An 18,381-nucleotide genomic window follows, 5' to 3' on the forward strand; every position below is an offset into this window, starting at 1 on the left:
AAGATCAGTATTCTCTGCTTGTATCCCTCATCATTTTTGTCAAATACCCTTTAAACCCACCTATGGCATCCATTACCCACACACTTGGTCTCCTATTCCAAATGAAAGTTAGTCAGTCCTTTAGTCTGCAGACAACCATCCTTGATTTTGACACTTACCATCTAGCAGGCAGCTGTTTCCTTGGCATTGCATTATACTTCAAGATTACACGCAAGAGCAATTTCATACCATACCATCTGCTGACACTGCCAACATTAGTGATGCACCATTTTTTTTCATTTCCCAAAGTTTTCATGATGACTGATTCTGCACGCATTTCTTCAACACTATAACCAGATGGCATATCAAAGCCAAGTGGTGTATTATTAGCACTACTCAATTGGCTCACCAGATAACTATGATTTATATACAATCCAATCAAACATGTTTGGAAAGCAATTTGCTTTTTAGTGAGGACATGGAATGTTGGCAAAATGAAGTTCCCTGCCAAAATCCATCATGACACATCATTCACGTGTGCCAACTTGGAAGGGCTGTTGTGGACTATTTAGCACTCATGGTATTTCTTAAGCTTTTAGTGTAATAATTTCCCATACAACTGCATTTCCATCTCTTCTACAATTTTAAGTTCACCAAATTCTATATTTTGCTCCTCCACTTTAAGAAAGCATCCTGCTTTGGGCCCCCCAAGTAATTTCTGCATCCAGTTTATACATAAAAGCTTAGATTTTAATAGTTTCCATTTTCACACAATTGCCTCTATCACATTTTATTTCCTACCAACATCAGAGTTTTTAGTTTTTATGCACACAGTACCTCCAGAAGGTTAAAACTTGCATTGTAACCTCTCCTTATGCTTTTTCAAACACTTGTTAGATCCTATCTGGAATATAAGAACAAGGACAGTGGAGAACCACCAAGATGGTCAAGTGGCTGAAACACAATGAAGAAAGGTTCACAGAACTGGGCTTGTTCAACCTCGAGAAAAGGCAGCTTTGCAGGAGCTAGTAGCAGCCTTCTAATGTATAAGAGGAGGTTACCAAGAAAACAAAGCTTGGCCCTTGCTGTGCGCAGCAGGAGGAAAGAAAACCTTAAACTGAGACAAGGCGAGGGGGTTTACAAAACCTAATCAAAGCTTTAAGTAACCTGGTCTGATGTTGATGCTGACCCTGCTTTAAGCAGGTAGTTGGACTATATCACTTCCAATACAAGAGATTCTGTCATTCCTTTTTGCACTTGCAACTGGTAGGTGAGGAGGCACAATTCACTTAAGTTGAGGGAAATTCTGAAAACTGGAATAATAACAGTGGGACACTCTGAACTACAGTACACTGCACAACCAAGTGAGGCAATCTGCAGTAATCACACAAGCTCAGTGTCATCTTTCCAACTTCAGCCACACTGGCTGTGCTCCTGTGTTCCGGCACCATGCAGCCTCCCACCTTGTGCAGCCACATCACTGTGCTCACCCAGAACAGAGATGACCAAGAATATATGAGGACTCATGACTTCTAAGTTTAACAACTTGGGAAAAAGCCTTCATCTTTCTCCCTTGGTAATAGGCTGATGCATCATACATGCTTCCCCTCTCCCAAGATACTGGGTTTAGCTACTGTCAGAAACAAGGTACTAGACTAGACCAATACTGTTGTGGCATAGTCCAAGCAGCATGCTTCTTGGTATTTTGAAACAAAAAGTGGTACAAAACAGTCATTCTTTTGCACTAGTCTTACTAGAAATATTATTTGAAGAAATCTTACATCATTTTAAATTCAACTGTTTTACTGAAAGTATACTACTGAACAAGCAAACTAAGAATGCTGAAAAATTGCTTTTCTGGAAAATTTAATGATTTTTCATACTCTGTATTTTAAGTGCCATGAACTCATTTAAAACTGTTACTTAAATAAAAATCATTACTGTAAGCTCAGCCCACGTGCCTGCTCTTAATAGTATCCATGGTTGCAGTGATGCAAATTTGCCTACCTACATCAAACCAAATGTGCCCACATAAGGAGAAAAAAAACCCTGTATTAATCAGTACTCTTTGCACTAGATTATGGCAAAAGTAAACCAGTTAGACCTTAGAATACAGGATAGAAAGTAGTTTAAGGACCTGTTTGCCCATCGTGACTAGATCTTAATTCTGAATGAAGTAAAACAGAATTATCAAAGATGAAATTATGAAAGATTTCTCAAATTTGTTAGAAATTTCATTTCACTGACCAAATTCTTCTCTTCCCTCTTCAGAAATAAAGAGTAGCAATGAATTTTTTCAAATACTCCTCCACTCAAGGTGGAAAAAGGGGAAACATTTAACACTATTACAAATTCTATCATACATTTCTTTAATGCCAATTTCAAAATTGCCTTCCTTACATGCATTCTTTTTCCTTTACGTTTGAGAAATAGTTTATGCACAAAACCAAGGAATGTGTTTTTCATTAGACTACAACTTTCAAGTCATCAGATGCACACATGTTCACAGGGAAGCAAACAGTTCTTTCATAAGCCCCACTTTAAACAAACAGCTTTAGTTGAAGCTACAAGGTACTACAGCAGCATTTAGTTAAATGAGGCCAAAACTTCACATGAAACAGGCAGGAAGGATTAAGTGCTCATAACTCCAGGTGGAAATGCATGATCAGTCTAAACCCATTTAAGACTATGCTGTGCAGTGAGGATGATCTCTTTCCTCTCCCATGCAGCATTTCTGTGAGCAGTCTTACTTGAATCACACTCACAGAGCTAGGCTAATCATACTAAAAAACAATACTTTTTTTCCTAGAATACGTTTTCTATAGGCTTAACTTTCCATAGAAGTTGTCTTTCTGCTCTTAGACAAGTAGATACGGGAAGGTAAGAAAACGTACCAAGTAAAACTAAAAGTTGAGCAGTTCAATTATAATGACAGCACTGCCCCTCCCTTTTTTAAAATGAGCACAACAAAAGTAAGGTACTTATCAATATGACCGAAGTCAAGGAATTAATACCCGATCCTAATCTCACAGCACAGAAGAGAATATTCTAAAAGAAATAAGCAGAAATGCCACAAAAGAATGTTATTAATCAAATGCGTTTTAAAAGGGTGTGTTTCACTTCCAAAAAAATCCAACAGTTCAGACACTATAAAGACTCTTTTACTGGTGAGAGGCAAGGAAACTTCACCCATTCCAATCAGCCTATGCTTCCTTGTGTCAAACAGACCAATAAGCATCTTGACCTTTTATTTTATAAAAGCTATCACTAAACCCACATAAATATTCTCAAAGATGTTCAATTTTATTATACTCCTTGAGAAGGACATTTGTATGAACAAGTTTTATGGCTTCAATTATCCACAAGAATGCTAGAAGTCAAAGTAGCTTGTTAAAAAAATTAAACCTGCAACTATTTGAACATCCAGGAAAAAGGAAGCAATACAGAACAACAGTTTACCACTTGCAGGAAAATAAAAAGCTTCCAAAAAACCAAACTCACCAAGTCAGTGTTTCACAAGCACACTACTAATTAATTCTGTTTATACATTGGATTTTCTCTTTAGCAGTTACAAGTGGACTGTATTAAAAATAATACATAAAACTTCATCCTAGCACAGAAGTATTGACACTAAGCTATCTGGATGTCTTCATCTCAAATCAGCAAGATGTCAAAATAACAAAGCATCTTGAAACATATCCATCCCTAACAGGATTTCCCAGATTCATCATCTTCTTTTTGATGATTATTTTAAACATGTCCTGATAAAGGTTATGTAAAACATCATTTGGAATACCACATTCTGGAATAAAAAGCAAACTACTATTTTAGCACATTTAAAGAGAGTGAATTTTTATAGAAGAGCATCTTACTGCAGAATGACAAAAAAAAAATCATTCTACTATACTTGAGTTTCTCAATATGCACATAATTAGCTCTTAGAAGAATTAACATCTATGATTGTTCTTAGCAACAGCTACAGAGTTTATTTTGTCAATCTGTGCAGTTAACATTAAAAAAAAAATCTACATTAGAAAACCATCAAGACATTTTCATTACAGGTAGACAAAAAACTGGAAGAAAGATTCAACAAGAACTTCCAAGATTGTAGGCATTAATCAAAAGCTTTATCATCTTACCTTTGTTGTTACAATGCATAAGCAATCCATCGTTTCAGCATAGCAGGTATCTTTCCAAACATTTAAAAGGTTTATTTTCAATCACAGCTAAACACCATCTCAACAGAATGAGGAAGGACACACTTATTTAATAGTCAAAACAGTAGAATGCATGCCAGGTTTCCCTTTGGATTCAGAGGTAGAAACACCATGGAGGAAAAAAAAAAAAAAGCAGGCTAGAATACAAATCCTTTAAGTTTCCTGAGAGATTCTTAACCTATTTTGATTATCTATGACTGAAAAACTTAAATTTATCCTTGAAAATACCCTACAAAAGATGTCAAAACCTATTCCATACCAGTTAAGTACCTCCTCGTATTCTATTTCATATAGTCTTCTTTCAGGATTACCTAACACATGAGCATCACAGGGACTCATTTGATGAAATGCAATACAAAATTATTTTACAGCAAAAAATCCCAATTCAGCTTCTCTTAGCCGGTTACAATTTCTGAAATGAAGCGTTTGTTCAAAAATAGTTTTGGTTGCAAGCATTTCTCCTCTAACGTCATTTCAGCATTTGCAGACTGCAAAATAACTGATTTCTTAGGCAGTAATGAATGGAATATTCCATGTAGAACAGGGAGAGAAGAAAGTGGCAAGGAAAGAGTAATGCATATTGCAAGAGAAACGCTATTTTGAGCCTTGAATTAACCTAGAATTTCATTTCTTTTTGTAAGGCTGTAATGCAGTGACAAGGCAAAGTTTGTATGCACAGGCATTGTCTTCTCAGCCTAATTAGCACAGCTGCAAAAAGTCAAACACTTGGGCACAAAAAAAAACCTTGAATGTACTATGAAACACTAAAGTGACAGTTTCATACATTGGTATAAACCTTATTACCTTAATTTCCCACAAGAGGCATTGAAAAGCAACTAGTTAACTCAGTTTCTGCTATCTTGTCTTATTAGGTCTCCCACTGCCACCTTTTCTACAAACACAATGAAGTATATTGAAAAAATGCAATAAATAATTTCATACTAGTAAATCCCATCTGCATCATTCTGCTTTTAGCCCAACTGATTATATTTCACATCAGCCAACATCTCTAGAATGTACTAAGTATGTATCTAGAGCATTCTCACTATTCCCTTTATGTTTTCTGCAACTTTACTCCACTTGATTCCCCAGCTCTGCCATATATATGGGGGAAGGCAAGGGGATGCTGGAAAAGAAGTTAAGAAATAAGGAAACTATTCTTCCTAAAATTACACATTTTGTTTTGCAGGCAGGTGGTACCTTTACAGGACAGAGGAAAAGGAAGACATTACAAAATCCTTCTCCGATTTAAAAAAACAAAACAAAACAAAAAATAACCCAAAAACCAAACCATACCCCAAAAGCCCAAACCATTAAAGAAAAGATTGATTGCATGCTAGTAAAAACAACTCCATTCAGCTTGAATGGAATTTCAAGTAAATCTTATACCATTCAGCCACCAAGACCAGGATTTTTACCTTGTATGTCCAAGTCAAGCCAGAGATACTTTTCATTTTTACATTGTCTATAAAGTCTGCGAAGAATCTCTACTACGAACACCTAAGTGAAGTTTTTGCTGCCACAAAGCATCAGTGGGAAAGGTATGCACCAAATTGATAAGGCTCAACCCAGACAGAAGTCTAGAAGCTCTGACTTCAGAAAGCAGAAAAGCAAGCACCAGTTAAGCTTACGGAACTCTCCCCTTTGTCAGAATAGGAGAAAAAAAAAATTTACTCTCATAGCTGAATGCACACGTGGTACCCCACATACAAATTATCCCTGAATTTCCCAAGTGTTCTCTTGGGAAGACTGTAAAGTTCAGAGAAATTAACAAAGTGCAAGCATCCAAAAAGGTAAGGGAAACTGAGGAAATGCATTTTTAGGTGACTTAGCACATGTCCAGCGACTTGCCCAGAAACATCTTCAAGTGACTAGTCCAAGACATACAGTCAGCCCACATGTATGTTCCTTGCACAAATTTCGCTTTAGAAGCCCCAATAGCACACGCAAGCTCTGCTTGTCCCTCATGTTCTATGAAGGGCAAAGATGAATGATACTTTCTCAGCACTCAAATTTCTCTCAGCCACCATGGTTCAAGATGAATCTTCTGCAGACTAATCCTGGCTACAGCCAGCTTACGTTCAGGGTCAATCACTTTCTTCTTTTCTCTCAATTTTTTATTCTCTTGCCTTCTTTGGGAGTCTCTGAGAGCTAAGGATCATCATCATGCCATTTTTTTTCCCCTCCCAATCACTATCATCCTTTTAACAAGCCCTGGGGCCCATTAGTCTTGTCATACAAAACACGTAACTTCTTCCAGGTTGCCGATGCAGATCATGAGGTGTGCAAAAGAGACCTATCCAGATAGGTGGGGAAAAGGCATTTCTTTGCTGAGGATTTGTGGAACAGACTGCTCATCAGGAATAGGCACAGTAAACACTTCAGAGCAGAGGGCACAAAGAGAAAGTCATCTCATAACAAGCATGCTTGAAAAGTAGTAACACATCCACTGCACAAATCAGAATAGCACGTACAATCAAGCTACATTAGAGCCCTTTACCAATCACTGCACCACTACGATGGATTAAAAGCCCTTCTGGTAAGTGTCTGCACAGTTCTCTCAAGACCCATCTTCAGCTAAGCACAAATAACAGAATGTCCACACAGGGGGGGAGGGGGGGAAGGCACCAATCACACATATCATACTGGTAGAGCAAAAAATTTTTAAATATAATACACAGATGCATAAGCACGCAAAGAAGAGAGCACTGTACGTAATAAAATTATTTCCTAGCCCAAAAGCAGTTTCTGCAGACCATTCATTGGAAATAGTGCACATAGAAGAAATAAATATTCGAAAAAGATTGACCAAGACTCAAACATTCATGAGGCTTATCATTACCATAAGAAATAATAATGTAGCTTCTTGAAGACAATTTTAAAACTCCTTGAATGAGCAAGCACGTGTTAAATTTTGGAGCTCAGAAGAAACAGGTTTTTTCAAAATCAGAACTAGGTATGGAAACCAGAACTAAAACTACTGAAATTAAACAACTTGATAAAATAACCTAGAACCTTCTTTCCCTTAAATCATATTGTGAGGAGCAACAGAAAGATATTAAAGGACACACCAAAACTTGAATCAAAATCATGAAATGCATGAAAAGTCTCATTTTTAATGCACTGAAGAGTAAGATATTTCCACATAGTACTGTTAGCCATTAAAATAACTATTATTCTACTAAATTTGTGAGAAGCATTGCAATATGTTCATGTCACTCATACTTATTGAAAATAAACCCTTCTGTCCTGTCAGTGCCAAGTGATCTCAGTAACAATCAGCAACAACTATTCTATACAGTTTGGCCAGAAGGAAAAAGTGCATTTCCATTCACCACTATTTGTAGCATTAATATTAAAAAAACAAAGCATGATTCTCATGTGAGAAACACAAAGGAAAGATTTTTTTTCTTGCCTTGAATTAGCTACCAATTCTTTCAGGTTATGTTTGGCAGTCACTTCTTGTGCTTTCACAGGCTTATTCTTTTTCCAGTGTGAGAGATTCTATCTACAAAGTCACCAGATAACTAAATAAAGGAAAATTCATGCACAGACAAACCACGCATAGAAATAAAATCATGGAAATGAAAACAAAGCTTTGGAAAATACTGATTTTGCAGATAAATAATTTCTTCATCTATCCACAAATTTAAAAGTGCACATGCTTTAAATGCTAATTTGCTCTCAGATTCTATGAGAAAACCTGCACAGCACACAGCTGTCACAGGTGTAACCAGAGAAGCAGGCTCAGCTCAGCTTTGCAAGGGTATGTCAATAGCCCAACCTCAGCATATTTGAGGAGGCATTTCAAAGACTCAGTAAAGATCAAGCACTATCATCACTGCAAGCATTTTCTCAGCTCCTTTAGTAAAGAAAGCATTAAAATTATAAGATGCTGTAACCTAATTTATCTAGCTACCTTTGAACCTGGCCACAAGATGTAATTGTTACAAGTTAAAAAAAAAAAAAAACCACACACACCATAATCGGATACCAAATTCACATAATTTTTTGTAAGTTCTCTATTTACTTCTGAATTGAGAAAGGAAAGGTTTTAGAAATAGCAGATTTTTACTGCTTGTGCATTCATCCTGAACAGACCACGGGATTTGTTTGTTTGCTTTTGCCTTCAATTTGACTAGAAGCCTGCCCCTGGAAGACTTTTTAGCTTTGGTTCAAAACTTACATTCTTTTATTTGTACAAACAGCCTGGATTTCAAGAATTGAAGGTGAAATACCTAGCAAGCCAAATATCATTTCCCCACTGTAAAGTTAACACAGAGAAAGCAATGAGGCTCCTGAGTGACCCAAGACTATACACTATTAGGTGCTCAAATAAAACAGCACACCATTTCTACAGAAAAGGAATGGATATAAATAATGGGCAATACACACATACGGATACAAGCATAAAGGACCAGTATGATAACAGGGAGTACAACAATCAGACATAGCATATCATTAAGCTAGCCAGTATTTAATCTTTATAAATATTAAGGCAAAGAAGGTATTTGAAGACAGTGCAATAGGTCTGGGATTTTCCCAGGAACAGCTTGCTTTTATGACAGGTATGACTGACTGCATTTGTAAAGGCCAGGTGAGGATACTGCAGCTTACAAAATTCAGAAACAGAAAAACAGAACTAGAGTATCCTGCTGCTTTAATAACACGCTCTACATATGCAGGTATCTCTTTCCGAGATTTCCTCTGAGATCCTGATTAACTGCTTGATGCACAATTCCTTTTTGAATACGAACTGCGACTGATTAAACACAGATTTTTTTCATTCTACTAGAAACCATACATCCAAAGTTCTTTCCTCTAGACTAATCTCAGCTCATCTTATTAAGAAATTACACAAAACTATCAAAATCTTACAAAGGTTAAAAAGACATTACCACTTACTTTGTAAACAAAACCAATTCCCATGTTGTAGGTGAAAATTAGGTTAGCTTAACTGTATCCCTTTTCAAAATATTCACATTGACTATTATTCCTGTTTTTACAGATATTGACCAAACGGAACACGAGCCTGCAATATGCCTTAAGAGCAAAGGAGGCTAACAGGAGCTGCATTAGCAGAAACGCAGTCAGTAGTATCAAGCAAAAACTATTAGACCCTTGGCACTTCTAATAAGGCATCTGGAATACTGCATTCAGTTTTGGGCCCCCAATACGACAAGAATGTTGGTAACATGGAGCAAGTTCTGCAGAGAGCCATTAAGATGGTGAGGGGGCTGCAAGACTTGCCCCTTAAAAAGAGGATAAGGGCACGGGGCTTGTTTTATGTTTGAGAAAAAAGTTCAGTGGAACCTAAAAGCAGCCTTCCAGTACCTACAAGGAGGCCACCCAGAAAACAGAGCCAAGCGCATGTTGCATGATGAAAAGACATGAGAAACTGCAGATAAACTGAAACAGACATTTCAATCAGAAACAAGGAAAAGCTTTTTCACCATGAGGATAGCCAAGCATTGGAACACATCAGCCAGAAAGGTTTTGCAGTTCACATCCTTGGAGGTTATCAAGGCTCAGCTAGTTGAAACCCTTTGCAATCTAACTGACCTCACAGGTGAGCCTGAATTATTTTATGATTCCAAGATGTTTAGAGAGTTTCATTTTCAACCTGCATTGGCATCAAATTTAGCTGACATCTATAATTTCAGCTATTTTCCTTACTTCCTCTTTTGCTTTCTTTTAATAAGACATTGGCAAAAGGCCTTAGAAGACAGTGAGCCAGACAATCTCTCTACATGCCAGACACTAACACATGGGCATGGGCAGATAAATGGGGAAACCACAGATCAGACCAAAGTACTTCAGCCACCATTACTCACTAAATACAGAGATCTGTTAGCCCAACTGTAAGACACTCCAGATCGAGTTCCAGCACCTAAGAGAAAACATGTTCGGGGGGGGGGTTTCAACATCTAAAATGAAATTGTGTGTACTTTTAATTCAAGCTAAACAGCAAACACTTTTTAACTTAATTTCTCAGATTTAAAACTATCACAATATTAACACATAACCTACAGATTAAAAGAGACAACTATTTCCTTGGCGATACACTACTCAATTAGGTCAAAGGAGATTTCTACCAGTGATTCAAGTTTCACCACGTTATTTCTCAAACACAAACTATCCCACCTACAGATGGCACTACAGATCACAGCAAACAGCTTAAAAGACTGCTCCCTCCTGTACACATACTCCTCTCACTCGATTACTAGCGTTAAGATATCTCGCTTTAGATTTGTTAGCTGCTTTGCCAATGCACACCTAAAACTCAGTATTTCATGCACATTAGAAAAAGGTATGCACCTTTCGTCCTTTTCAAATTGAATCTATATTCTGGGTTTTTTGCTAGTTCCTAGTACTGAAAGGCTTAACATTCCTTTCCTGCTTATCACTTTTTTTTTTTTTGCCTCATCATCTTTTTCGTACTGGAGGTTAAAACAAATAAAACTGTCAAATAAGGTTCCAGGAAATATAAAGGATAGAAAAGAAAACAGATTGCTGTGAACAGGAAAACTGCAATCTGTAGCTCTAGCTTTCCCTAATACAATACCTATGGGGATTACAAACTCTAGTCTTCTGATCCAGAAGTAGGAAGGCAAAAGCAGAACTAGGCTACGTCCCATCTAAAGTCCTCAGGCAACCTAAGCTTGTATACCACTATTCTATGTATATACACAAGAACACATTGCTAAAAAGCCATTCCCAAAGTCAGCTGTGTAGAAAGTTCTTGTAATACAATCCTTAATCATTTTAGGGGAGCATTATATTCCCACTTTCAAGCAACTCTCACATATACCATCACAGTGTGAGCTGGAAGAATACTCATTTGGCCCAGAATAACTACAGCAAAAATGTATCATTAAGGTAAAAGAAACAGTGTTGAAAGGTATTACTTCCAAGGCTAATGATTTGCAAGCAAAACTGTCCCATTCTTATCACCTGCAGTCCTACCGGCCTGGCAAACAATAGAGTAGAGCTAAAATAATCTCAAAGCACATCTGGTATGCCAATCTGGTTGTATCTGGTTAATGAACTAGTACTGAATTGGGCAGCAGCCTTTTGAGTCTAAAAAGTGACAGTTTCTGTTAAAAAAAAAAAAAAAAGCTGGCTATGAACAAAATCAGATATACTAAACTCAAATTCCCTCCAATCTCTAGTAAATTTCAGCAAGCAAAACAAATCATTAGATTAAACACATGCTGTACCAGAATTGTTATGCCCTTGGGTTGATCAAAACCAAATATATTTAAAAAAACCCTAAGTACCTAAAAAAGAAGCGTATTATTGAAATGAAAATGCATTAAGTTTTACAAGATAAAAACATTAATTTCCAGGTACTACACATAACATGTATGTGGAATATAAACTGTCAATACGCAAGAATTTCTCCTCATAATTTTTATTACATTTCAAAATACTGAGGGAAAGGTATTGCCTTACAGGTATATGAAGAAAAATGTCACTGAAGAAGAAAGAATTAAGGCCAATAAAATGTACGAGATTATATGTTTACTGCAACAACTTCCATATATATTTGAAAGCTAAACTAAGACATTCAGATATACTAGAAAAAGCAAATGAAACCTACACTGATCTACCACTCTTCAAAATTGCCCACCTTTACAACTATAATGTGGAAGTAGTATTCTAACTCATGAAATACAAGGTAACATTTACTGTAGGTGAAGGAGACTGTGAGAAAAGTTTGGTTTCAGTTTCACATAAACTAGGATCAACACCAATATATGCAACTGTGCTTTTAAATACTGGCAGTAAATGTAAAATCTGACCTTCATATACTGAAGGTCAAACAACTGTCTGACATTCACATGATACTCTAGACAAAAAAATCTGAAGGAAGACAGGTGGCTTTGTCATAAATGTTCAAGTCTGGGCCACTTAGAAAAATAACAAAATAATCCACACTATGTCAGGTTCTGTTAGGTGACACTAATACCATGACCACCAGACTGTACTGGAGAAGCAGTTGCATTATCTAGCAAACAGTTCAACTGAGAACATACACTTATGTCTATGGTGAGACTTCCCAAATTAAGCCATTCTTTCTTTCAACAAGTTAGTGATCTTGCCATGACAATATGCCTCTCGTCCATGACACTGCATCAATGACAAGTCCTTGTATTACTGGCAGTCTACTAGCACATGAAAATAAAAACTAAAGATGCAACTTCATAATTAAATTACAGCTTCACATGCATCTTCATGTAAAATTTAGAAAGATACGGGGACAACACTACCCTTTAACTGGTAAATTAGTCTTTCTTATTGTAGACATCTTGGTCACAAAATAAGCACACTTTTATAGGATAGGCTCTCCAGTTTCTGGAGGGATGACAGGGGAGAATAATCACAAAGCCTGGATTTAACAGTATGCGCTATTCTGCACTTCAGATTTCAGCAGGTTTCCCCTATCGGGGAAGCACAACACGTGTGCTACAGTTGGAACATCGTAACACAAGTCTCATAGCAGCAGATATTTGCTTCACAATCCCAGCTGCTGGAATTAGAAGCATGTTTAACAATAACAAAATGGTTTGGTAGAGACATAAATCCTCAAGTCCATTACACTGTTCCAAGGTGTATCAGAGGGGAAAAAAAAAAATCCAACATTTAAGACAGTTATGCTTCCATTGAAGACCTTCAGTAAGGGATACTGCCCATGCGCAGCTATTCTGGTGCTAAGGAAAACATTTAAAACATTTTTGTTAAGCCTACTACTATAGTGTGAGCCTAATACATCTTGTATAGGCACAAACTATCTTTTTTTCCATTTGCCTACAAACACAAGAAAATTCTGTTTCCCAATTAAGTGTTCAATTCTTTCAAGTAGCACCAGTCTTCATTTATTTTCAAGCTATAGATCTTCCTTGTCAATCCCCTCTAAGCACTTAAATTCTTCTACATCTTTTTTGCACCATAGTACCTTAAATTTGACATTGTCAATATTTGACATCTGCTCCAGCAAAGCCTTATGCAGACCAAGTAGAACAGAACAGTTTTACACCACACTCTTATGTCAATAAGGTGTTCCTTTTAGTGTATTAACATTGTCACGCCTGACTCACCTTGAGATTAAAAAAGGACCCAGATCTTTTCTGAGAAACCACTTCTTAACTATTCAACTTCTATGGGTGCTACTTTAGCACAACCAAAGTGCAGGACACTGTACTTGGTCCTGCTGAACTAAAGCCTGCCCATTAATTACTTCAACTACTCACGGCTTCATTCTAGTCTTAATTTCTGAATAAGCAACACACCAATCTCCTCCCATGGTTTAATTTATAATTTAATCAGGGTATTTTCACTAATAACTCAAAGTAGGATGCATTTTTTTAGAAACTTTAACTGATATATTGTTTCAAAAGATAGCCTGTGAAACCATGCCAAAAGTTTTACCAAAGTCAGAATTTATCACATTTGCTGTTTCTTCCTACCACAAGAACTATTACCACGTTAGAAAGAAACTGTTTGACAAAACTGTTACCGACAACTATGATGGCTATTATTTGGCTCCTTTATCACTTTCAAAGAGCTACAAAAAGACTGTAGAATCATTCCCTGTACCTGTTAAACCTGGATCCTCCTTTCCTGCCTTGCTCCTATACACACCCTTTTTAAAAGATAGCATTTGCCCATCTGCAGTTTTCTGGAACTTCATCCATCCTCCGTGACTAAGGGCAACTCTAATGACTCTTAAATTGCCTCATTAAGCTTTTTGCACCGGCAAACATGAAATGCATTTGAGCCAGCTTATTTCAAAACACCTCACTAGACAAAATAAAATTTGCCTATCCTTGCCTACCCTATTGTCCACAGTCCATTTTACTCCTGCTTCTAAGAGACTACTTCCACCATACCTTCAGAAAGAGTTTTACGGCTCTAAGCCTAAGATTTAGATGATAGCATACAAGTAAATAGCACAAAGGTGTTTTCAATACTATTTCTCATATACCCTAACATTACTCCATTTTCTCCAAAGATGACAATTCTTAGAGAAAAGTTTCATTAAGGTGACTATAAAGACAGCGGCCTTCTCTATGCAATTTCAGGTAACTAAGATTCCAAAGAGACATATAATTTAAGTTTTCCAGCGTATAATCAAGATTCATAAAAATCAAAGTAAAATAATCCATTCCTACACTGCAAGTTCAACTAGACTTTTAATCTCTCAGTGTTTAATTACTTACAAACCTGAAAAATATGGTATACCTCGGCTGCTCAGACTTTTCATGTAAAGACATTTTAGTGACTGTTCTTGGCCATATGTAACTCTTGTCCTTGGCTAGGCTGATCTTTTATCTGCTAGCCATTTTCTACTTTGAAAGAACACAACACAACTCCTAGATTTCCTCTACAGTTTCCTTTAAGGCATTTCTGACACATTTCGTACTAGCTTCAATATGACAAATTTCAGAAAAGCTACAATAAGCACAAGCACTTTTTTTTTTTTAACTGCACAAACTCACTAGCACATCACACACTTGCCTATGTTCTGCACCTACGTGGACTTTCTTACACGGTCCAAACAGCCTCTGATAGAGTTCACTCTGTAAGGCATCCTACTAACCACCTTATCTCACTGGGTAGTACGAGCTCCCGAGCCTCCCTGCAGGCTGCAGCACTAGTCCTTTGGCTCGTCTCCCCCAGTGCTCTTTCTGAGCCCTATTACCATTTCATAAAAACATGTCATCATAGCACACTGCCTTCAGTTATTACTGAGAAGCTCGCACACCTTTTCCAATGCCATAAGTATTGAGGGCACACTTTCACCTCTCTGGGGACAATTAATAGGTCTGATGCAAATAAATTCAAGCAACATTGTAACTTTAACTTGGGCAGGGAGATCTTGATTTAATGAAAATATATATCAATGTGCATTTCCCTGCTCAGTTTTCTCACCACTCATGAGTGACAACTGGATTCGTGTAGTTTTCCAAAAAGAGTCCTTCCAGAACACAGCTATATAAGTAGCAGAGAATTTCTTATGAACAGACTGAAAAGTTTACCATCAGAAAGATACAGCTTCAGATTTCCCAAATCATTAATGAAGTAGTGACTGAAGAGTCGTCAGTATGAATGAGTACAAGAATACTAAGCCTGTCAGTGAGGTTCCAAATTCAGAGCATAAATCCAATTTAATGGTCACTTAATGGTATATTTGACAAACAAGTTTATAAATTTTTGACAAAGCAAAATGCACACATCTTATTAAACATTTCAATAATTAAATCCCCTATATTATTGATCTTAATAATGTAAGTTTTCTATGGAAATAAATATTTTATAAAATGAAGGAAGTGTAGAGAACAATGTTGAACTAATAATCTCAACAAGAAAAATAAGACAGAGATTTCTGTATCATACCTCTACACTTGGGCTAAGGCTGCTTGGCAGTGTTTCTGATGTCACTGTTGTGCTTGGAAGGCTGGAGAAGTCCCAGGTATTCACAGGCAGTATTGGTTCAGATGTCTGAGAGTGATCAGTGCATTTTGGATTGTCCAATAAGGTCACTTCATAAAATTCTTGAATATCTAAAGATGTGAAAAAATTGAGAAGTTAGGCTTTATAGTTACTATAACATTCTGATTTTAACAACATCCTCCTGCAAAACAAATTTGATACCTGCTACTTTATCTACCTATTACAGATGAAGGTGTATCTCCAAGATCACATGAATCTCCCCACAGGATACACAACTCGTTCTCTGCACCCCATCATCTCAGAGCCTATGTGTCCCCACTCACTCTGGGCTTCTGCCACCAACCCCAGTAGCATGACCTGCAGCAGGAACAGCAGAAGCACACGGAATAACTGCAGTGGGATAGTGTAAGTCATGGGGGGAGGTCTATGCTTCAAGTTATGGTATACATAATTTCAGCTAATGGAGCCTTTGGTTATCTGACATGTATTGTTCAAAGGCAATATTAGAAGGTCCTTTTTGTGGTATATGTTTTAATTAAATAACCACAGAAATATAAGTATATTGATGAAATTGGCAAGAGAGAGAAGTTGCAAGAAGTTAGGAAAAAGGAGATTGATCAGGATGGGTCATCATCTGCTTTTTCAGTCTAAGTAACAGAAATAGGATTAAACTTCTAACAGTATGAATTACAAGTCATACGTACGAACTAATAAACAGCTTTTTCTATAACCCTGAAGATTCAGCTGGAAACTTCTGAGGAACAAGAATCTGGCTGCATCAGGGTTTTTTTATTGACATCCTATCCATTACATAAAGCACCAACAAAAATAACACAATCTGAAGAAACATCAAAGGTGTTTATACTTTCTATGAAGTATAAGCATATGAAACTTGCTACCACAACTGTAATCACATCGTAAACACTCATATTAAAACAAATAAATAAATAAATCTGAAAAGGTATAGGCTAAGGGAAGGGCAGACAAATGAAATTGTCTTGTAAAGCTTTTAGTCTCTTCTTTGAGGTAAAAGTCTGCTAAACAGAAGCTGTAAACTCGTGTTTTAAATTACACCAATTTCATAGAAGACAAACACAGACACAGCTAGCCCAAGAAGTAAATAGGACCCAGCCATGAATAAGAAGGACTCTAATCTGCAGAATCTTGTAGCTTTTCAGCAGCTGCCCAGCATCACTAACAGAGGTACAATAACTAATTCCTTTATAGAGCTACACCACAAAAGAAAGACCACACAAATAAGAGAAGTCTTACTGTTGATGGTGTTCCAGTCTTAGATTTTTTTTTTATATAGACATTGCACTCCTGCTCTCTACCAGTTCAGAAAACAGCAATTCTCAAATTCCATTGTATCTTTTCTCTGAGCAAGAATCAAATTCCTATCAACTGCTTACATTAATTTTTAAAGTCATACTTGCTGTTAGCGCTGCTGATTGGAAGAAATAGCAGTGAGGGTTGTGGAAGATGTTAAGTGACCTAGATATACAGGAGCAAAGCAGCCTAAGAGACACAAATTGCCTTTAAATCTATCTTTTTCACATTAGCTCCCTCGGTTGCAAATTTGCCTTGTAGCTGCATTAACATTAATACATCAATCAAGCACACCAAGTAAAGATTCCCCCCCCCCCCCCAGTAGAAAGTACTTTGTATATTAAAATAGGCAGTCATTTAAGTTGATTCTATAGCTGCAATCCACAGCAACCAAGCCAGAAAGATCACTACATTATTTATGGGAAGGGGTTATTTGTGCAACTGTTTTGCAACAGAAATCTAGGGCACCGATTCTCAATTCTGCTACTACTCTTTTAAGTCCCTGCCAGCGTAGGTAGCCATTTATTTATACTGCAGAATGACTTGTTTCAAAAAGCACATTTCCCATACATCATGGCCACTTCGCTATGAAGGACACCACAATAGACTTACTATTGAAAGATATCAGAAATACATACACCACTTAATATGGTTATTAGTTTCTGTTTATCCTGAACTTGCTCCAAATCTGCAAAAAAAGTTTCTAGGAACTTGGATGTCTACATGATAATATCTAGTTGTTGTTGTGGGGTTTTTTTTAAAGAAAAAAAAGAACACATTTATTTGCGTTTTTACTATTCAGAATACAAACATTAAGTACTTATAAGTATAAACAAGCAGTATATGCACCCTGAATGCATTAGGTCCACAAGGAATGAGTGCTGGACATTTACATTTTTTAAAGCCAGAAACTCAGGCCATATTAAATTCAACCTAAAAAATTTCTTCTGGTCTACTGCTACATATCAGCTCACAAAAAGATCTCATCACATGAACACACTTAACTATCTACTGAAGTCATATTAATCTGTGGATGCATTATTAACATATGAAAAGTTGTAACATTTTCCTAATTCTTACAAACAGCAGGTAGTAAAATACTAATTTGTTTAGTTACATTTGTGGTTAGATTCCCTCTTCAAGCTAGATGTGCTCTTTTCATGTCCCAGTCCCTTCCTCCCACATTAATTCCAAGACATATTAGATCTCAAACTAAGTTAGAAAAAACTAAGCTACAGAAAATAATTCAGATCAGATATCACATAACAGTAAAAGAAAACACAGATGGGGAACATTTCTAACTAAAGGGGGAACATTGAAAGAACAGCTGACTGACAAAAAATAGGAGCACAAAGTTTCAGGAAAGCCAAAGTGACAAAAAGTGATGAATGGTAGGCAA

The 18,381-nt window shown here is 36.8% G+C and overlaps 1 protein-coding gene across 21 annotated transcripts in view; it reads right to left on the reverse strand.

Annotated features, from left to right (window-relative positions):
* Positions 1-18,381, reverse strand: part of DLG1 (discs large MAGUK scaffold protein 1) — a 173,983-nt gene that overhangs the window by 143,217 nt on the left and 12,385 nt on the right. For 20 of the 21 annotated variants that reach the window (XM_069792298.1, XM_069792291.1, XM_069792302.1 and 17 more), the window contains exon 3: positions 15,597-15,763. In XM_069792298.1, coding sequence (XP_069648399.1) covers positions 15,597-15,763 — 167 coding nt within the window. Of the gene's footprint in view, positions 1-4,118; positions 4,639-15,596; positions 15,764-18,381 lie in introns of those variants that run through there. The other variant, XM_069792314.1, reaches the window with a different exon arrangement.

The sequence above is a fragment of the Haliaeetus albicilla genome, chromosome 9 (genome assembly GCF_947461875.1).
Source record: "Haliaeetus albicilla chromosome 9, bHalAlb1.1, whole genome shotgun sequence".
Taxonomy (NCBI): domain Eukaryota; kingdom Metazoa; phylum Chordata; class Aves; order Accipitriformes; family Accipitridae; genus Haliaeetus; species Haliaeetus albicilla.